The 22,259-nt window shown below is 40.6% G+C and overlaps 2 protein-coding genes across 3 annotated transcripts in view; both read left to right on the plus strand.

Moving 5' to 3' along the window:
• Nucleotides 1-413: 413 nt before the first annotated feature.
• On the plus strand, nt 414-2,748 carry LOC130075679 (complement C1q tumor necrosis factor-related protein 7). Its single transcript, XM_056240422.1, has 2 exons — nt 414-679; nt 2,107-2,748. Exons 1-2 carry the CDS (start codon nt 448-450, stop codon nt 2,733-2,735), a joined length of 861 nt encoding a protein of 286 aa, XP_056096397.1. The 5' UTR covers nt 414-447; the 3' UTR covers nt 2,736-2,748.
• A 2,238-nt stretch (nt 2,749-4,986) lies between these two features.
• Nucleotides 4,987-22,259, plus strand: part of cc2d2a (coiled-coil and C2 domain containing 2A) — a 38,797-nt gene continuing 21,524 nt past the window's right edge. Inside the window, exons 1-12 of one of the 2 annotated variants that reach the window (XM_056240416.1) lie at nt 4,987-5,364; nt 5,447-5,522; nt 6,836-6,892; nt 10,507-10,587; nt 11,222-11,330; nt 12,447-12,538; nt 12,618-12,719; nt 15,579-15,671; nt 15,933-16,151; nt 16,668-16,827; nt 16,898-17,034; nt 17,620-17,751. In XM_056240416.1, coding sequence (XP_056096391.1) covers nt 5,351-5,364; nt 5,447-5,522; nt 6,836-6,892; nt 10,507-10,587; nt 11,222-11,330; nt 12,447-12,538; nt 12,618-12,719; nt 15,579-15,671; nt 15,933-16,151; nt 16,668-16,827; nt 16,898-17,034; nt 17,620-17,751 — 1,272 coding nt within the window. In that variant the 5' untranslated portion in view covers nt 4,987-5,350. The remainder of the gene's footprint in view (nt 5,365-5,446; nt 5,523-6,835; nt 6,893-10,506; nt 10,588-11,221; nt 11,331-12,446; nt 12,539-12,617; nt 12,720-15,578; nt 15,672-15,932; nt 16,152-16,667; nt 16,828-16,897; nt 17,035-17,619; nt 17,752-22,259) is intronic. The other variant, XM_056240417.1, reaches the window with a different exon arrangement.

A 22,259-nucleotide genomic window follows, 5' to 3' on the forward strand; every position in this document is an offset into this window, starting at 1 on the left:
GAATCCAATCGCAAGCACATTTAATTAAACAGAAACAAACAGGAAATCCAGGGAACTCAGAACAAGACAGTAGTAACATTAAACAACAACCGACAGCCAACAACTGAAACACAGGGGTTTAAATACACAGACAAACAAGCTAAACAAGATAACAAGGGGGCGTGGTTAATAAGAGACACCTGGGGAGACTAATAGACATAGACGAGGAACACCTGTGGACACTGAGCAACAACATGACAAAAGACAAGACACATGGCAGGATAACATGACAAACAGGGAATCACATGACAGACAAGAACAAGGAACAAAACACAAAACCCACACCGTGACACCAGCAAGCTAAAGGAAGATTTTAGCCAAAAAGGAAAATTCTTTCTTGAGGTGAACAATTTGGTTCATTGTTTTTTTACCCCCTTGCTCTTCTATTTTTCTCACTTAGGTCTAAGGATGTGGTCAATGGTGGGTGTGATCTGTCTCTCTCAGTGCATTATGGGACAGCTGCTGGAGGCCAGGTCCAAAGGAGCCCTGCCTCAATTAATTTGCAGCATTCCAGGGATGCCAGGGGCACTAGGAAAGTCTGGCCCCCCTGGGCCTCCTGGGGAGGATGGCCATGTCGGAATCCCTGGAAGAGATGGGAGGGATGGACGGAAGGGAGAAAAGGGAGAAAAAGGAGATCCAGGTAGAGTTCTCATTGAATCCAGTTCTCATTCAATGGTGTCAATGCAGGCAGATCAATAATATTGTTGAATATTAAATGTCCCCAACTAAGCAAGCCAAAAGCCAAAGGCGACAGTGGCAAGGAACCATAACTCCTTTAGGTGTCAGAACGGAGAACAAAGTGTAGGATTATGATTCAGGCAGCATTAAAGGTCAGAAAGTCAGATTGGATCAGAACATTGAGAATATTTATCCAGTTTCATCTGGTTGAAGATCTTTTTCATCACGCGGATATGGTGACGAGTTTGTTGAGGATCAGTGCCGCTGGCTGTCGTGTCGATGATGCCTTCACAGGGGAGAGTCTAGTTGACACAATCTCAGGGATGCGTTGTGGTTGTGTCTAGGGACAGGTCCTCCATCTGATTTGGATACGACCCGGATCCGGCTGACAACAGTAAACCCTGGGATAAACAGAGAGACTAATATTAGCATAGATAATATTATATTAGCATATGCCAGCAGCCATATCACCCTGTAGCCCAAGACTGGTTGCCCACTGAAGCTAAGCAGGGTTGAGCCTGGTCAGTACCTGGATGGGAGACTCCTGGGAAGACTTGCTGCTGGAAGTGGTGTTAGTGAGGCCAGTAAGGGGCGCTCACCCTGTGGTCTGTGTGGGTCCTAACTTGTGGTCCCTGACAGGGACACTATACTGTCAAAGAGCACCGTCCTTCGGATCAGATGTTAAACCGAGGCCCTGACTCTCTGTGGTCATTAAAAATCCCATGGCACTTCTCCTAAAGAGTAGGGGTGTAACCCCGGTGCCCTGGCCACATTCCCTCCAATGGCCCCTGCCAATCATGGCCTCCTAATAATCCCCATCCACTGAACTGGCTCGATCACTCTCTCTCCTCTCCACCTGTAGCTGGTGTGTTGTGAGTGCACTGGCGCCGCTGTACTGTGGCATGTCGTCGCATCATCCAAGTGGATGCTCACACTGGTGGTGGTTGAGGAGAGACCCCGACATGATTGTAAAGCTCTTTGGGTGTACAGTAGTACAAATAAAAAGCACTATATAAATGCCTCATTCATTCATTCATTCATAGATGCCATTCTTCTTATGATGTAACGAGTACATTGGGTGTTTTTGGAAGTGTTTGCGGTTTCGACTGACCTAATTTATGCAGCTTAATTGAAGAGTAGTCATCCAAATCTGCTCCTGGTGAGCTACTGTCCTGCAGAGTTCAGCTCCAACCCGAATCAAACACACCTGAACCAGCTAATCAAGGTGTTTAGACTTACATGGAAATTGCAGGCAGGTGTGTCGGTGCAGGGTTGGATCTGAAGCCTGCAGGAAGGTTGCCCTCCTGGAGCAGGGTTAGCGACCCCTTTCCTGGGGTATGGTTTTACCCCACAAATTCAGCATCTTTAAGAGGACTGTGTTTGTTTCAGGGCTCAGAGGTCGATGCGGGCCAATGGGAAAACTCGGAGATCGTGGGGAGAGAGGTTTCATTGGGAAACGTGGACCTGAGGGTGATCCTGGAGATTTAGGGCCTCCTGGTCCTGCAGGACGTCTTGGACATAAGGGTGACAAGGGCCAACGTGGCCCTCCGGGAGAACCAGGTATCTGCAGATGTGGAAGTTTGGTTCCCAAATCCGCTTTCTCAGTAGGCATCACCAGTAGCTACCCCACCGAACAAGCACCTATCAAGTTCAACAAAGTCCTGTTTAATGAAGGTGGCCACTACAATCCCGAGACGGGAAAATTCATCTGTGCATACCCAGGAATATACTACTTTTCTTATGACATAACTCTGGCCGACAAGCACTTGGCCATTGGGCTTGTCCAGAACGGAGAGTACCGGATAAAGACTTTTGATGCCAACACCGGAAACCATGACGTAGCGTCTGGCTCAACCGTGATGTTTCTCAACCCAGAGGATGAGGTATGGCTGGAGATCTTCTACAAGGACCAGAACGGCCTGTTTGCTGACCCCGGCTGGGCTGACAGTCTGTTCTCTGGGTTTTTACTTTATGTAGATACAAACTATATGGATACATTGGCGGAAGACTACAAATAGCAGCTACGGTAACATCAATTACCATAGGTAACATAGGTGCTACCTATGGACAGCCCATTCCTGTCTGTAACCCTGTATTGGGTCATGTTGTTTTTTCAGCATCACACGCCATGAACGTTGCATTTACAGACACTGTTTCAATTTATAAAAAGCAATTGTTAAGTAAAAATAAATAAAAAATAGTACAAAACTTGAACCCTGAATTCTGTTTCGTCAGCTTGCTGAAAGTCACCATGTATAGGCCTATTGTTGACACAAAATACTTTATGATGAAAATGATGATGTTACCGATTATACTAAGAAGGATGAGATCATTGATCTGTGTGAAAAAGTATATCACGCAATTTTGATCACTTAATGTCACACTTTTTGAACCCATCCCTAAGACTCTAATGATAATGGTTTCAACAGGGGATTTAACAGATTTTTCTTTTCCCACATTTATTGGGAATTAATTTTTCCCATATTTTGTAAATACTGTATATGGCCCACAACATATTCAAATTCATATAAATCTGACTTAAAATATTTGTATATATATTTTAAGTGTTGACTATGTGTCCAAATTATTTGTATTAATTCTCTTTATTTACTTATCTAAATATACAAAATAAAGTTGTTGCGAAATATTCATTCCCTTCGTTTTTGCAAAGTGTTCATGTGAAATTTTACATTTGTATATTATAAATGTTCAAAGATATTGTTTAATTTGCTGACCAATAAACCATTACTGATTATAATGACATTGTTTGGCATGTTCAGCTAATGCTACATTATTTATTTGCTATGAATTCATGTGTCAAATGAATCCAAACATTTGAACAGAAACTCCCTTGGTTTTATTGTGTCGATGAGTCACTTGTATCTTGAATTCAGTTCAATTTGTCATGGTAGAGTTCATCTACTGTCAGAGAAAACAGCTCAACCATCTGGACTGTTCAGAGACCTTGACCCGAACAAAAAGGATCTAATGGTGTTAGAGTTATATAATATTTGTTTTGAATATCTGGAGATAATATATATATATATATATATATATATACACTATATATATATATATATATATATATATATATATATATATATATATATATATATATATATATATATATTAAATCTGTTTATAAAAAGAATAAATAATCAAACATTTGTTTCAAGGTAGATTTCAAAGATCAAATTTTAATAAACGGGATGATTGGACCAGTGTATCCGGGCTTTAATTCTGCTTGTATGTGCATGTTAGTGTGTAATTCTTCTCCATACGACACAGACTAGAAATTTGGGGAAAATGTGTTATGGCCAGACAGATGATTTTGGCAGAAGATTATTACACTAAATATCAGTGTACTTCATATGAGTAATGCAAAGTTTTGCATTTGGGGAAAAAAAAGAAGCTCTGTGTATCAAACACCCTCAAATTATGATTACAACCATCTGAAAAGGATCAAATAACATAGTACAGATTTAGTGAGTGTATACTCACCATGTTGGTTGGTTTTGCATTCTTTAGGAAAAGATAAAACTTGATGAGAAAAAAAAAAAAATCTCAACAGCTTTAGAGCATATTTTCTGGAGCAAACAGGAAATACAGTGAATAAGGTCTTCTTCCACTAACGAAATACTTATTTGTATATTGCAGTCGAATTAGTTATCTTGAGTGGTTTAGTATAATTACAATAGTCTTAGATTATAATCTACAGTCCAATAGTTGAAATCAAAATAGGGTGCAACGTTTGTTATTGGATCTGGTCAGTTTCAGAAATAATACATATTCTGTGTTTATTAACATCACCCAGACTATGATTGATGTAAGGTTGGTTTTGTTTTAATCAGGAATAATGAAAGCAGCAAATTCGTTGTATTATAACTTGAGTGTAATACTGAAGTAATCCTTTTGGTTTTAGTTTAAAATGTTAGACCTAATCTTTGAGAAGACACTCCTCGATGGAATACAATTATTTTAAAGGTTCAAGGATTTTTTTCTGAACATATTTTTGTTTTTATATTAAAGATAATTTTAGTTGTATTGTAAACATTGCCGTATACAAACAAATAAACGACAGAAAGGAAAAAATCATGCAAAAGGATCGGATTTAAACGCTACCTAGTGGCGTCAGCAGATTTATGTGATTGACGGGAGTCTGGGCCAATTAAAAGCCGCTTTGACACTGAGTGGGACGGACCGGACGCAAACCGCCGTGGGTTCGGTTGCACAACTTGCACCAGATTATTTACATCCGTTACCAGGCAGCGAGACGGTAAAACTCTACCAAAATACATATTTAATATCTGCCCCTTCAGTGAATTAATGCTGTTCGCATTGTTGCAGTCTGGAAAGCATTTGCTTTCTTTTTTCACTCAGGGTGATGTTTATTTCCTGCACCGAGAGAATACAGAGATGTACTTACTGCACTGGAACTCATTTTATAAGAGAAACATCAGATGTGTGTTTATAGACGACCGTGTGTTTGCTGTGGATGATAAGTTACAGTCAGTCCCTCTGTTATAAACTCACTTTAATACAGTTTCATCAAGAAGTTCCTGTGAAGTCCTTGCTTCTGATCTGATATGAATTGGGAAGATATCTGACATCAGTAACGTTAATTGTATTCAAAATGTCTTCGCCCAGGTAATCTTCCTTTTTTACTACTTCAGGAATAAAAAACTGTGAGATTGTCGTAAGAGTAAGTTGTCTGTCCTGTTGTCTTCAGTGATGTGCGGGAGAAGATGAGGAAGAAGAGGAGGGAACTGCAGGAGTCTTTAGGAAGAGCCAGAGATGATAAACAGGTTATAATAATATCAGTATGCAGAACATTATTAGTACTGGGGTTTTCAACCTGGGGTCCGGGGAAAAGCCTGGAGAAAAACTTTAAATAAAAAAAAATAAAAAATTAAGTATTTAAATTAATTCATTTCAAAATTTTCAATCAAATAAATGAATACTAAATGTGATAAAAAATAAAAATATAAGTTGTTCATCTGTTCCGTATCTTAAATTAGATTAAAATAAATACAAATTGATTCATATAAATAAATTTAAATTAAACAAATAAAAAATATATATATTTAACAGTACATTTACTGAAGTGAGTAGAAAAATATATAATGTATCTAAATAAAAACTATTTTAGATTTATATACGTTTTTCAGTGTATAAATTTGATGTTTTTTTAATGATAGATTAAATTTTAGCACAGGGTCCCTCACACGATTATGATCATATTTGGGGGTCTGCAGCATCTAAAAGATTGAAAACCCCTGATATAATATAATGAACAGTGATTGCCATTTACTATGTTTGTTGTTCATCACCGTTTTTTTTTAAGATGCTGCACTTTTGGGCAATAGAGCGAAACCGTCGGGTTCCGGATCTCTATTCATTTTCTCCATAGGGAAAACCGATAACTTCTAAACCTTTAAATGTTTATTAGCATACTTTGTGGTGAAAAACTACACCACCCATGATGCTGTACAAACATTACACCAATCAGAGAGTAGTAACAAGAAAACCCCGCCTCTTTAGCTCCGCCCACTCCCATGAAGCACTGCGAATGACGTAATCAAGCCCATCCCTACACTCTCTAAAAATATTGAAATGTTTATGCAATACATATAATCAACATTTGTCAATGAGTAGGTTTATGATTTGCCATCATTTTTTATTTGATTATGCTGTTCACAATGCTTCATGGGATTGTAGTTTTTTCCCTCGCTAAAACTTAAGTTCACAGTCTTGTACCTTTGTATTTTTGTCCAGTTTTCAAAAACCTTTTTTTGCTTCAAATCAAAAGTTTTTATTGTTGTGTACTTGTGTTTCACCTCGTTGCTGGCTGATTTGGTTTGTTGCTAATATCCCTTTAACGATATTTTTAAATCCCTATGGGAGAAATGAATTTAAAAAAAGAAAAACTTCCGGAACCAATGCCGCTGGAAACCAGTGCCACTATATGCACATGCACACATATTTGCTGTATTTGATATCTGACGTTGCTAGACATGTTTGTTGCATTAGCAGCTTGTCGTACGAGACGAGCAGAACAAAGCTGTAGCTTCACTGAACGCATGAATGTGATTGTCAAGTCTGTGCTGATCTGCTGTAGGCTCTGGTTCCGGCAGACTGGGATCTGTCTCAGGACAATGATCACACTGCGGTGGAGGTTGGTTCTGGACTCACCTTTTCAACTTCCTCTAACACTTCCTGCTAGGCTTTCCTTCAGTGTTCTCTCAAGCATAAGCAATCTGTCATCACTCACTCACGCTGTCTCACACAGTTCAAGTGGAGGGTGATTTAAGGACTGAAGAGCAAATAAAAACTAATTTTAGATTCATATACGTTTTTCAGTGTATAAATTTGGTGTTTTTTTTAATGATAGATTACATTTTAGGTGAAAGTGTAAATGTGTCTCAAAACTGGTGCATATGAGTCCAAGTCTTCTGAAGCCGTATGTTTTTACATGAAGCATATGAACCAGTTTTATTTTAATAGGCTAACACATTTCATTCAATGCTTTTCTTCTGGGCTCTCTTGATCATTCTTCTTGTATCCAAGCATGTACAGTAACTTAAAACCTTAAAAACTGCTTCTGTCCAGTGGGGACAATGCTGTGCATTATCATTTGATGTAACTGGATTACTAACAGCTTGGCCTGTCCCGATTATTGATTAATGATCGTGGTTATTTGATCTAGTCGCACTTATTTGAGATAACCGCAATAATTGGGTTTAATTGGACTGGATTAATATATTATATTCTATTACATTTTTTTTTAAACCTGTTGGGCTTGTTTTTGACTTTTAACCAGAATTCTGAAAACCTACAAATTGAAAAAAAGGAAAAAAAATGGTCACAGTGGACATTTAAAACATATATACACTCACCGGCCACTTTATTAGGTACACCTGTCCAACTGCTCGTTAACACTTAATTTCTAAGCAGCCAATCACATGGCGGCAACTCAGTGCATTTAGGCATGTAGACATGGTCAAGACAATCTCCTGCAGTTCAAACCGAGCATCAGTATGGGGAAGAAAGTTGATTTGAGTGACTTTGAACGTGGCATGATTGTTGGTGCCAGAAGGGCTGGTCTGAGTATTTCAGAAACTGCTAATCTACTGGGATTTTCACGCACAACCATCTCTAGGGTTTACAGAGAATGGTCCGAAAAAGAAAAAACATCCAGTGAGCGGCAGTTCTGTGGGCGGAAATGCCTTGTTGATGCCAGAGGTCAGAGGAGAATGGCCAGACTGGTTCGAGCTGATAGAAGGGCAACAGTGACTCAAATAACCACTCGTTACAACCGAGGTATGCAGCAAAGCATTTGTGAAGCCACAACACGCACAACCTTGAGGCGGATGGGCTACAACAGCAGAAGACTCCACCGGGTACCACTCATCTCCACTACAAATAGGAAAAAGAGGCTACAATTTGCAAGAGCTCACCAAAATTGAACAGTTGAAGACTGGAAAAATGTTGCCTGGTCTGATGAGTCTCGATTTCTGTTGAGACATTCAGATGTTAGAGTCAAAATTTGGCGTAAACAGAATGAGAACATGGAACCATCATGCCTTGTTACCACTGTGCAGGCTGGTGGTGGTGGTGTAATGGTGTGGGGGATGTTTTCCTGGCACACTTTAGGCCCCTTAGTGCCAATTGGGCATCGTTTAAATGCCACGGCCTACCTGAGCATTGTTTCTGACCATGTCCATCCCTTTATGGCCACCATGTACCCATCCTCTGATGGCTACTTCCACCATGTCACAAAGCTCTAATCATTTCAAATTGGTTTCTTGAACATGACAATGAGTTCACTGTACTAAAATGGCCTCCACAGTCACCAGATCTCAACCCAATAGAGCATCTTTGGGATGTGGTGGAACGGGAGATTCGCATCATGGATGTGCAGCCGACAAATCTGCGGCAACTGTGTGATGCCATCATGTCAATATGGACCAAACTCCCTGAGGAATGCTTCCAGCACCTTGTTGAATCTATGCCACGAAGAATTGAGGCAGTTCTGAAGGCAAAAGGGGGTCCAACCCGTTACTAGCATGGGGTACCTAATAAAGTGGCCGGTGAGTGTATATATATATATATATATATATATATATATATACAGGTCCTTCTAAAAAAATTAGCATATTGTGATAAAGTTCATTATTTTCCATAATGTAATGATACAAATTAAACTTTCATATATTTTAGATTCATTGCACACCAACTGAAATATTTCAGGTCTTTTATTGTTTTAATACTGATGATTTTGGCATACACCTCATGAAAACCCAAAATTCCTGTCTCAAAAAATTAGCATATCATGAAAAGGGTCTCTAAACAAGCTATTAACCTAATCATCTGAATCAACTAATTAACTCTAAACACCTGCAAAAGATTCCTGAGGCTTTTAAAAACTCCCAGCCTGTTTCATTACTCAAAACCGCAATCATGGGTAAGACTGCCGACCTGACTGCTGTCCAGAAGGCCATCATTGACACCCTCAAGCAAGAGGGTAAGACACAGAAAGAAATTTCTGAACAAATAGGCTGTTCCCAGAGTGCTGTATCAAGGCACCTCAGTGGGAAGTCTGTGGGAAGGAAAAAGTGTGGCAAAAAACGCTGCACAACGAGAAGAGGTGACCGGACCCTGAGGAAGATTGTGGAGAAGGACCGATTCCAGACCTTGGGGGACCTGCGGAAGCAGTGGACTGAGTCTGGAGTAGAAACATCCAGAGCCACCGTGCACAGGCGTGTGCAGGAGATGGGCTACAGGTGCCGCATTCCCCAGGTCAAGCCACTTTTGAACCAGAAACAGCGGCAGAAGCGCCTGACCTGGGCTACAGAGAAGCAGCACTGGACTGTTGCTCAGTTTTGCATGTCATTCGGAAATCAAGGTGCCAGAGTCTGGAGGAAGACTGGGGAGAAGGAAATGCCAAAATGCCTGAAGTCCAGTGTCAAGTACCCACAGTCAGTGATGGTCTGGGGTGCCATGTCAGCTGCTGGTGTTGGTGCACTGTGTTTTATCAAGGGCAGGGTCAATGCAGCTAGCTATCAGGAGATTTTGGAGCACTTCATGCTTCCATCTGCTGAAAAGCTTTATGGAGATGAAGATTTCTTTTTTCAGCACGACCTGGCACCTGCTCACAATGCCAAAACCACTGGTAAATGGTTTACTGACCATGGTATTACTGTGCTCAATTGGCCTGCCAACTCTCCTGACCTGAACCCCATAGAGAATCTGTGGGATATTGTGAAGAGAAAGTTGAGAGACGCAAGACCCAACACTCTGGATGAGCTTAAGGCCGCTATCGAAGCATCCTGGGCCTCCATAACACCTCAGCAGTGCCACAGGCTGATTGCCTCCATGCCACGCCGCATTGAAGCAGTCATTTCTGCAAAAGGATTCCCGACCAAGTATTGACTATTGATTGCATAACTGAACATAATTATTTGAAGGTTGACTCTTTTTTTTGTATTAAAAACACTTCTTTTATTGGTCGGATGAAATATGCTAATTTTTTGAGACAGGAATTTGGGGTTTTCATGAGCTGTATGCCAAAATCATCAGTATTAAAACAATAAAAGACCTGAAATATTTCAGTTGGTGTGCAATGAATCTAAAATATATGAAAGTTTAATTTTTATCATTACATTATGGAAAATAATGAACTTTATCACAATATGCAAATTTTTTGAGAAGGACCTGTATACTGTCCATTAGATAGAGTTGATGATCATATATTTTTGTATTGTAATATTCCTAAGTATGTTATTTTAGGAGCTGGCAGGTGGAGAAGAGGACCCTGGTGAGACACTCAGACGCTCAGTGATGGCAAAGAGAATGAAGAAAAAGAAGAAGGTCAGGACTGTGCTAACTTTATAAATAGTGTTTATTTACCAATATACAGAATAATATTTTTTACAATGACTACTACAACAATAAAAAAACTTAACATTAATCGTGGATATTTCATAACTATTTATTTTTAGTTTTAGAAAATGGTTATTAAAAAAATTATATATTAAACTTATATATTAAAAGTTAAGTTATAATGCAATCAATTTTAATCTTCCATTTTTGACACAATAATGTCTACTACAACAATAAAAACACTACTTATAAATATACCATTTCTATTTATTCATTTAGAAAATGACAATAGAAAAAGTTAATAATGCATTCATTTTTAACAATTGATTTGCTTCTTTTTTTGATACTATAATTACCACAACAATAAAACATAATATTCATTATTATTACTGTTAGGCTATTCTCATCATTATTTTTATTTTAGAAAATGAATGACTATAAAAAGTCAAGTAATAATGCAAAGAACACGTGAAATAGTTACTTTCCCTGCAAACTAAAGTACAAAAGTGTGAATATGGTGCAAAAGATGGTCCGTGTTAGAGGTGGGTGAAGCCTGACCTCAGACCTCATGCGCTCGGATCGGCTCTGTGTGTAACGCCTGCATGTGGTCTCCGTGTGGAAGCTGCTGAAGGAGAGGACGGGAGAGTCTCCTCCAGACGAGGAGCTGACAGCAGTGCAGGAGCAGGACAGACCAGATGATGACGATGTACAGCCAGTGCGCTCACCGAGAGGTGAGGGAACTCTCCGATTATAGACGTCATTACAAAGCCTGGGTTTCACTAGAGCTACGTCTGCATTAATCCGGATAGATTTGAAAATGGAGTTTTCCTTTAAAAACGTTCTCCGTCCACACTACCGCTAAATTCATCTTACAGCGCATGCGTAAAACCTCACGAAAGCTCACTGAGATGATACAGATAGAACAAGACATAATCAAGTTATCACATAATTCTTCTGGCAGGATCATTTTATTTAGCAAAATATCTCAGCATTCACTGATCACTCACCATTATATGTTTGGTCTGAAACGCGACTGCTCTTGTTTATTGCAAACAGCGTGCAAAGTTACATATTTTAGCAACTGTGTGAAAGTGCATAGCTCATAACAGGCACAATACCGGTATAAACATGAATATCTAATGGTGCAATATGCGTCACGTGACTAAACTTACGTCATCGTTTTTTAAATACCTCCGTTTTCACAGTCCACACTACAACTCGAGAACGAGTTGTATCCACTTTGAAGAGCGTTTTCCTAAAAATGGCGTCTCAGTTACCTCGTTTCCACCAAAAAAGAACTGGTTCGGACCTGGTGCTGGTTCAAAGTTGGTTCACCTTCTCAGAACCTGTTTGTTTTTCCACTGACTAGAGAGCCCAGCGAACGACGTCGTTACGTCACTGTGTACGTCGCCATACGTCTTAGCTTTCCCATTCCCGTCGTGTTGTTGGTCTCAATAACCCCGCCCCCAGCCCCCGACGTAAGCATGACGTGGTAAAAGAACGGTTCTAGTCCGGCAAAGAGTTGGTGCCGCTTTGGAACCAATTTTCCTGGCCGAGAACCGGTTCTTTGGCTGTCGAAACACAAAGAACTGGTTCGCGAGTAGGCAGCGGCGCCGAACCGGCTCTCAAAATGCTTTGGTGGAAAAGGGGTAAGTGTGGACGGAAGGCCACAACGGAGAGAAAAAGATGATTTTTTTAAACAAAAACGTATTAGTGTGGACAAGGCCTTAGGGCTGGGTGCGATGACAGTATTCATAAAAAATTCATAATGTGAAGCTGTTCAGTCTGGTTTCTGTGCACACTATTCTTAGGAGCACAACACACTCTCATCCTCACAATCTCTCCAGATCTTCCTCCTCGTCCTGTGATGAGGCCTGGATCCAGCCAATCGGAGACCAGCATGAGGCAGCGTATGACTGAGAAGCTGAGAGCAGCGAAGGTGAAGTTCGTCTAAAATAGAAAATGTGTTTCAGGATATGTTTCAGAATACTAACTCACAGTTGTGCCGTCCCCTTCAGTCTAAAGCTGCTAGTCTTCTAGAGCAGGAGAGCATCACCGAGCCCGCCAGCCGCCTACAGAGTCTACGGGACAGAGAAACCCTCACTCGATTCGACAGAGACGTAAGAAACAGGCAAATGACAGTGGTGGGGAAAGAAAAATGTCAAGATGTAAATGTATGAAAAGTTAAATTGTCCTGGTATGGTCCTGGTTTCTCTGTCACCATAAACCAAGTATTATAATATGTACTTCCGTTCAAAGTTTGGCGTCAGTACGATTTTTTTAAAAAGAAATTAATGTTTTTATTCAGCAAGGACCAATAAATTGATCAAAAGTGACAGTAAAGACAATGCTACAAAAGATTTTTATTTGTAGTAAATGCTGTTATTTTTAATTTTCTATTCATCAAAGAATCCTGAAAAAACACTGTTTCCACTCAAATATTGAGCAGCGCGACTGTTTTTAGCACGGATAATAATCAGAAATGTTTCTTGAGCATCAAATCATCATATCAGAATGAAGACACTGAAGACAGGAGTAATGATGCTGAAAATTCAGCTTTGATCACAGGAATAATTAGATTGTGATATTACTGTTTTTACTATATTTTTAATCAAATAAATGCAGTCTTGGTGGTGAGCATAAGAGACTTCTTTCAAACACGTTAAAGTCCCCCTGTGGTGAAAATCCAGTTTTTAATGTTGTTTTTATGTCTATGTGGTGTTTTTAATACGCTTTAAGACAAACCATGTGTAGATTCATAAGTCGACAGCATTGCTGAGTATTTCCTCCTTAAAACTGCAGTGAACCAAAGACAGTCTCAAAAACACGGCTTGAAATCGCTGGTGTTTCTGACGTCACAAACCTTGTAACCAATCAGATCAACGTGTGATCGTCAACCAGTGGATCTCTGAGCTGAGTGAGTGAGTGGAGGCGGGGCTCATTTGCATATTCATGGAACCGCGTATACTAAATGAGGGAAGGGTGTCGAGTTACATTAAAGATATTTTAAGGCATGAAGAAAAAAAATTCAAGGAAAAAACTCAGGAATTCCGTTTTTGTCAAACAGCGACCCCTAGAGTCGCTGTGGAGTACTTGTATTTATTGATGTTTTATTAACAAGGTTCGGGAGGAACACGTTCTAATGATCAAACAATCAAGTCATTCCAGCCAGCTGTCAGCAATCAGTAATCAACAGGTCCACTCAATCAGCACGAGTAAAGCCTATAAATATACTCAGTCGACTCACCAATATTCCTTGACAGTTTTCAGCATCCCTCCACCACCCCATCTCCTCACACTTGCCTAGTTATCTTCCTAAACAGAGATACGGGGGGAGTACTCTGGGTTCGGGCCCAATTTCCGAGCTTTTTCAAAATAAGCATAATCATTTATTCTCTGATCATTTGTAAGTGTGAACTCGTGAAATGTTACTGTCGTAAATACCACTCACGCAGAGTGTCTCTGCACTCACGGCCTGATGCCCCTTTGAAGCTGTTATATTAAAGGGATAGTTCGGCCAAAAATGATATTTAACACATGCATTACTCACCCTCAAGCCGTTCGAGATGCATATGTCAATCTTGTTTCAGACGAACACATTTTCAGTTATTTTAGAAAATGTCTTAGACCCTTCAGTGGATATAATGTGAAGCAATGGGATCCACCTCCTTCAAGTTCCAAAATGTGCATACATCCTTCACAGAAGTAATCCATCCGGCTCCAGGGGGATAAACGAAGGCCTTCTGAGGGTAATCCATGCGGTTTTGTCGTAAAAATATACATATTTAAAACTTTATAAATGAAAATGTCTGACTTCCGGCAACGATCGACGCGCGTTCACGGGTGATGGAAGTCGGCGTACGAGGTAGGACGTAGCGTAGGAACCGTCGTGACGAAGAATGAACGCGCCAGCGCAGCCAGAGAGCAGAGCAAAACAAATCACCCGTGAACGCGCGTCGATCGTTGCCGGAAGTCAGATATTTTCATAAATATGTATATTTTTACGACAAAACCGCACAAAAAAAATAAAAATAAATGCACAAAAACGTGTCCCTGCTTGATCTAGACTGTAACCACTGATGAACATATTCAGTTTTGATGAGAGAGAAAAAAACGTAGAACCTGTAAAGTAACCTCTAACACGCTTGGCAAAAGATCTACCACTAGACCAGGGGTAGGCAAGTTCGGTCCTAGAGAGCCGCTGTCCTGCAGAATTTAGTTCCAACCCTAATCAAACACACCTGAACAAGCTAATCAATGTCTTCAGGATTACTAAAGCTATAGGCAGGAGAGGTTTTTTTCAGTGTTGGAGCCAAACTCCGCAGGATAGCGGCTCTCTAGGACCGAACTTGCCTACCCCTGCACTAGACCATTAAAGAACTCAAACAAAACTTGCGGATCGATGCATTTATTTACGGGTTGAGCAGAGAGGCTAATTTTTCCTTTTCCTAGTCTCTTCCGACCGCGTTTTCTTTGCTTTTTCCATCGTCAAGTATCACGTCTGAAATGCGCGCAACTGTCTTCGTGCTTCATGTTGAGGTTGATGTGTGTGACGTCGTTGCTGATGTGTGTGACGTCGTTGCTGATGTGTGTGACGTCGTTGCCGTAAAGCATGTCGTGATTCTCGCGAGATTTGTCGGGGGCGCTCCTCTCAAACTTGCATTGCTGGTTTTTCCAGCGGCGTCCCCCCCAAGCTTTACTACCAGGATGATTCGCCCTACTATGAGTTTGTTTACCACCGAAATTACTTTGAAGCTGTTAGATTAAGGTACAATTCTTGCATAGTGTGCCTTTAAATATGTAATTTTAGTGATCAAAGATGAGTTTTAAGGGATACAATTATTGACTACAGGGGGACTTCTGAAAAAAATTATTTTATATGTTCATTTTATAATTAAGAGTAAAACACACCACCTCTTGTTTAGAAGTTTGAAATGTAATCTGATGTGCTCTCATCCTGTCATGGTGTCCTCCTCCAGACGGATCCAGATCTACGGGCTGATGAAGACTCGTCCTTCACTGCCAGGCTGAAGTTTCGTGATGTGGCCAGACGTGCAACCAAAGACAAAAGGGTAAGAGACTCCTGTTTCTGCTGCCAGGACGAAAGGCATCCTCAGAAGGGAAAGTAAGCAATAGATATTACATATTATAAAAGGATAGATTCAGGTTTTAATATTTCTTTACACTCTACATTGTGCATAGTTGCGTGTGTGTATTAATAAAGATGATATTTCCCACATCAGGTGAAGTATGTGAACAGAATTAATTAAGAAATACATTAGAAATCCTCAAATCCTGACATAGATGTGTGTGTGTGTTTGGTTTGTGAGCAGACCGAAGCTGGTTTGCCGACCGCTGAAGAGGCGTACAACTTCTTCACCTTCAACTTCGACCCAGAGCCTGAACAGCAACGCCAACGAAAGAAAAGACGTCCCGGGAGAAGAGAAGCAGAGGAGGAAGGAGAGGGGGAAACAGGGGAAGAAGAAGGGGAGGATGAAGCAGAAGGGGAGGAAGAGAGGGAGTGTGAAGGAGAGGAAGAGTCTGAAGCCAGGGTGACTTGTGTTTGTGTGTTTGTTTCTGATTAGAATAAACAACAAAGATGGACACTAACAAACAACAATGTAATTTCCACATGTAAATTATATCAGTGACCAAACGTTGACCATTCAATCAGCAGACATTTTTTAGGGTCCGTGAACCAAAATATTAGGTAAAAAATTAGGGCTGTCAACGTTAACCAATGCAATTAATTAAAAATGAACGGGTTAAAATTATTTAACACAAATAAATTACTGAAGTAGTTAAAATGTATATATATTATACAAATTTTTTATATATGACTGGTCACCTTTTTTCACCTTTTTAATACATTTTTTGCAGTTCGTTATACAAATATATTTTAAGTTATTGATGCAGTCTCACAATTAATATTAGCCCATAAAAAACTGCATTTATTGTAATTTTAAAGAATTACAACGACAACAAAAAGTTTTAGATTAGATATATTGTGCTTCATTACTTGGAAATTTCACATCAACTACCCTTAATGCAATTCAATCCCTGTTTAGGATGAAGATGCTCCACTGGTCAGAGATGAGGAGGAGGATTTGTTCATCATTGACCAATCAGCACAGGACTTCCTGGAAGTGCGGAGAGCGGAGTACATGGACTACAGTAGGAGACTGGAGAGGGAGCGAGAGACGCTGTTTGTTCCCAGCATGAGGACAGGTACAGAAACGCTCTTTATCTTAACCCTCCTCTAGCAGGTCAAATGATGGGTACCCCATGTGTCCCACAGTCCCTGCCTCGAGTAAGCTGGCCGAGAACGTGCGTCCCCGTTACCTGGAGGAGGAGGGGTTGTATGTGGGCGAGAGGCCACACGTCTGCCTGACAAATCAGAACATTTTGGAAAACCGAATACTCAAGCAGGGCGAGGTAATGAAAAGAAATCATGATCGGGCAAGAGCTCAAAACTTCATATACTAACTTCTATAAAAATTAGGGATGCACCGATATGAACATTTTGGCTGATACCGATAATTCTTAATATTTGAAAGCCGATAATCGATAGATATATACACGCCGATAAATCTAAATCCAAGTTTTTATAAACATTTTTAGAGCCTGATTACAAAAACAAGTCACCATTAATATCCATGTCCCAAGCACACAATTATAAAAATGTTCTCATAATTTCATGTAGCCTATATGACAGACTTGCGCTGCTCATGTTGCACTAAACTGTATTTTCCTTTTTTGAACGGATTCCAATCATATTTCAAGCAATGCAAAACCATTATGGTGAACAGTGCTCATCTGAATTGTCTCAGCTGGAGGAAATATACATTATTTATCGGCTTTAATATATCGGCCACATTTTTTTATCGGGCCGTTAACGATAACAAATTAAAAATTAACACATATCGGCCGATACCGATATATCGTGCATCCCTAATAAAAATGATACTGTAAAAAATTATCTGCTATTATCTGTAATGTGAGTGTTTGTGGTTTGTGCAGGGAAGGAAGTGGTTTGGAGACGATGGGCGTATTCTGGCTCTGCCCGACCCGATCAAAGAGTCCTCCTCTAGACCGCCTCTCTTCCAGCTGGAGGATGAGCTGGACCCTGCGCTGCAGACGGCCTACAGAAAGGTCAGAGATCCAGCTAACGATAGCTATAATCACATTAGATTCTGTGTGTTTTTCTTCTCGGAAGCTTAGCGTTTTAATGAGCTGATAAAATATTTAAACTTATGTGGCAAATAGGCGTGCAATAATCCCTTTTCGTCGGTTTACTGATCACCATGTTTGGGTTTATTTTGTGATGTACGTAATGCTTTATATCCCAAACCCATTTTTTGACAGTGTCCCCTTAATACAAGTTCCCAGGCTGCTTCAGTGAGTGCTTTCAAAGAATAACTAGTTATTGGATTTGCCAAAGTTTTAAAGGAAACATGACTCGTATTAAATGCACTGGTTTTGGATGACAGGTTTCTATGGTCCCAAGGCCCCAGACCAGTTTTCTTTCCCACATGAAATGATTGAAATCAACACAAAATCTATTTTCCTTTTTCTTTTTTGACTTCAGAAGATAATTAATTCCAAGGACCCCATGTCACTAGGTCTGGAAAACATAGGATAAAATCTCATGGCAAGTTGTGAAAATTTCTATAGTGATTTTTTTTTTTTTTTTACTAGCTTAGCTCTAAAACATTTCATGCGCTTTTACGACTTTTAAAAATCAGGCTAAACTGCAATCCTGTAATGTTTACTAGCACTTATTGGTTTCAAATCCTCCATGCAGCCTGTTTCCAGGCAATATGACCTGCCAATAATATTTGTTGAGATGAGAGGTGTGAGAACGGAGATGGGATCCAGATGTGTGGTGATGTCACGGATTCTGCTGTGAGACGGGGCAGTGAGGTCACATGTGCCGGTCACGCCTTGCAGAACTCAAAATAGGAGATATGTAATGGATATTAGGATACACACACACACACACACACACACACACACACACACACACACACACACACACACACACACACACACACACACACACACAGCATTGAAATCAAAAATTGAAATGAATCAGAAGAAGAACACGCCATGAGGACATCTGAATATTAAAGTGCTCACAGACATGTCGACCTAACTGATACAAAGTGTTCTGGTAATGCAACCCATTAAAACATAAAAGAGTGAAAATGAGAAACATGAAGTGGATATCAGGAGTGCATGGCTCATAACCAATGAGAAAGCCACAGTATACTAGTCGTGATGCACAGGACAGGCAGTAGAGGAGAAGCGTTGACTATCAACCATTCAACCCTGTTGCCCAAGAAAGAAAAACGATTACAGGCACTTTCCATGGTACGCTACAACATTTTTTGTTTTTCCATTTTCTTTTAGAACAAGTGACAAACAAAAATGTTGACATATCAACTCTGATTTGTTACATTTATGTTATGATAAAGTCGCTAAATGCTAAAGTTGTCACGGTGTGGTATTGAAGCACACGGAGGGGAGGAATAATACACACCCCCTTCTGGACTGTAGTGTGGATCGCCTGTGACTGACTTTATTCATCATCTGACTGAATGCACCGAACCGTGACGTTCGCACCATCATGGTTTAGGACTAATACATATAACGTATATATTACATAGTACATAGTATATATTGCTTTACATGAGTGTACTTTATGTATGTTGTAAATTTGGATATACTTATAGTAGCTCTATGTCAGAGCTATTAATTCATTATGTAGTGATATTGATGATTACGATACCTGTAAGGTTTTGTTCTATACGTCTGATGAATAATTGTAGTCAATAGTTATTATTAGGGCCGGGACTCGATTAAAAAAATTAATCTAATTAATTAGAGGCTTTGTAATTAATTAATCGAAATTAATCGCATTTTAATCGCATAAATATTTGACCTAAGAACAGTGAGAAGTAATTTTTTTCACATGGATTTTTAGTATACCATTGAATAATGACTGAATACATAAGCTTAAGCAACACAATCTTGTTTATTTTTGTTCAACCAAGTCCAGCAGACCAGTGCAATTTTTGCCATTAAGTGTAGCAATAGCATATTGCTACACTACACTAATAGCAATAGCGAATTCCTTGTTGCATAGCTTGCACACAACCATAGACAGTAAAAGAAATGGACAGAGCGACCCCATTGATTTCAACGGAGAAGACTGAAGCCCGATTATTGCACTTCCTGTCTGATGTCTGAGCGACTGCGCAGGCTCAAACTGAGCGTGACGACAGTCTGGCAGTTGTAAATCTTCTAGTAGCTGTGCCAAGCCAAATCTGAATCACCTAATTCCTCAAAAACGTTGTTGAAATATTTTGTCCCATTGCTTTTATAGACTCTCTATTTATGGGCTTCTACCTTGACTTTGTGCCTCCATGTCCCCCCGATTGCCTCATAGACAGTTAAAGATTGCTAGCGAGCTTCTCCTCCTGTCTATACGGTAATGTCTCTATTGTGCGACAGAAAGTCCCGTGGTTATGACGCAATCTTTAGCCTATCTTTTAAAAAACGGCTTCTACGGGGCCGTAACGTAAGATACAAAGTAATGGAACATTTTATACATTGTCGTGTTTCTTTAGAAAAAAATAATGGACAAATGAAGTCTTTGGACGCCTCAGATGTAAAGTTATTCGCTGTCAAAGTGACGCCAAAATGAATGGGAGTCAATGGGATGCTGACAGCAGGTGATGGTCTGCTACAATGGCGGCTCCTGCGAGGCTTCAACTTCCGGCTAATGGATTACCCCCTTGCACACAACCATGCTCTTATCGACGCTTCCATCCGTTCGTTTTTTGTAACAAAATTTCCCAGCCACCGGCCAACCAAAGCGATCTCGTCAGCTTCTTCGTCATGAACGCTAGTTGGTGCGCCAGTATAATCGGTCCGCCGAAACTCATCCAGTGAGAAACGTTCCGCGGTGCAAAAATAAGTGCGATTAAAATAACTTGTGTAATTAATTAACGCGTTAAAGTGTGTAATTAATTAATCTTAATTAACGCGTTAAAGTCCCGGCCCTAGTTATTATGTTATGAGATTGATTTTAAGTGTAAGATGAGGTAGTGGGAGTCTTTGAGGTCCGTCCAGGATTGAGCAGGACAGTGCAGGGAGATGCAGTGTTTGGGAGCAGCAGAAGTTCTTCTGTTATGGAAGATCGTAGAAAAGCAGACGTTGAATCTGGTCACATGCACACGTTGTGATTTGCAGATGTCGAAAAGCAAAAGCTCGCTGAGCCAGAGCTGGATCTCGAATAACCTCAGGATAAGAATCCCAAGGGTTGGAAGGAACGTGAATAGACTAATATTAGCATAGATGCAATTTAGTTTATTTAAAGCAGAGTTAAACCACGGGACAAACTTAATATCCTAAAAGTTGTATTCACTGACCCTTTGTTGTAAAATAACAAAACATCTACTTTTAAGACTATAAGTGGAAATGCATAATGCATAATGATATGTCTTCATACTGAATTGATAACATGGTGTTTACACGGTTGTCGGCCCCCTACACTCAGAGAACATGCAGGAGCGTTGCAACACCTTCATCTCCTTCTTCAAAACAAAAGTTGAAAAGATCCGTTCCCTTCTCTCCAGCCCCTCTGTCCTCCACCCCCCGCTGTATCTGCTCCCTCGCACCGCCCCCTCTTCTCCCTAGCCCCTCTGCTCCCCCAGTTACATTAACTGACCCTCAATCTGGGACCACACAGCTCCTCTGCTGTTTTACGGATATCACTCAGCATGACATTGAAGACCTTCTAAGGAAGATGAAGCCCTCCACCTGTGATCTGGACCCTTTTCCCTCAGCCCTGATAAAAAGTCATTCCTCTGCAATAAGTCCCATGATCACCAAGATCATCAATCAGTCTCTCCGATCTGGCCAAGTCCCTAAGTCTCTGAAACTGCGGTCATTAAGCCAATACTCAAAAAGCCCTGCCTTGACCCCGAAGTACCTGCCAACTACCGCCCCATCTCCAACCTCCCTTTCTTGTCAAAGGTGCTGGAAAAGGTAGTTTCTGCTCAGCTCCACAATCATCTCGCAACAAACAGTCTTTATGAGAAGTTCCAGTCTGGTTTTCGCTTTGGCCACAGTACGGAGACTGCCTTGGTCAGGGTCACTTATGACCTGCTGATGACGGCTGATGCTGGCTCCCCATCACTTCTCATCCTTCTCGATCTTACCGCAGCATTTGACACCGTGGACCACCATATTCTTTTACACCGCCTCCACTCCTCCATTGGACTCTCTGATACTGCTCTGGCCTGGTTTACATCATATCTCACGGACAGAACTGAGTATGTATCCCTGGGTGCTGCTAAATCGGACACACACTCTGTCACTTGCGGTGTCCCTCAAGGATCAGTCCTTGGCCCCACCCTCTTCACGCTTTACATGCTCCCCCTTGGTCATGTCATCAGCCGGCATGGAATATCTTTCCATTGCTACGCTGATGACACCCACATTTACATCAAAACAAATTCTAACCCCTCTGCAGCCCCTTCCACACTTTCAACCTGCCTGGAGGAGGTAAAGACGTGGATGGCGGCTAACTTTCTGCAACTCAATAGCTTAAAAACGGAAGCCATTCTTGTTGGCACTCTGCACCAGCCCGG

Source organism: Rhinichthys klamathensis, unplaced genomic scaffold (genome assembly GCF_029890125.1).
Source record: "Rhinichthys klamathensis goyatoka isolate OS25496 unplaced genomic scaffold, OSU_Roscu_1.1 h1tg000597l_1, whole genome shotgun sequence".
NCBI classification, from domain to species: domain Eukaryota; kingdom Metazoa; phylum Chordata; class Actinopteri; order Cypriniformes; family Leuciscidae; genus Rhinichthys; species Rhinichthys klamathensis.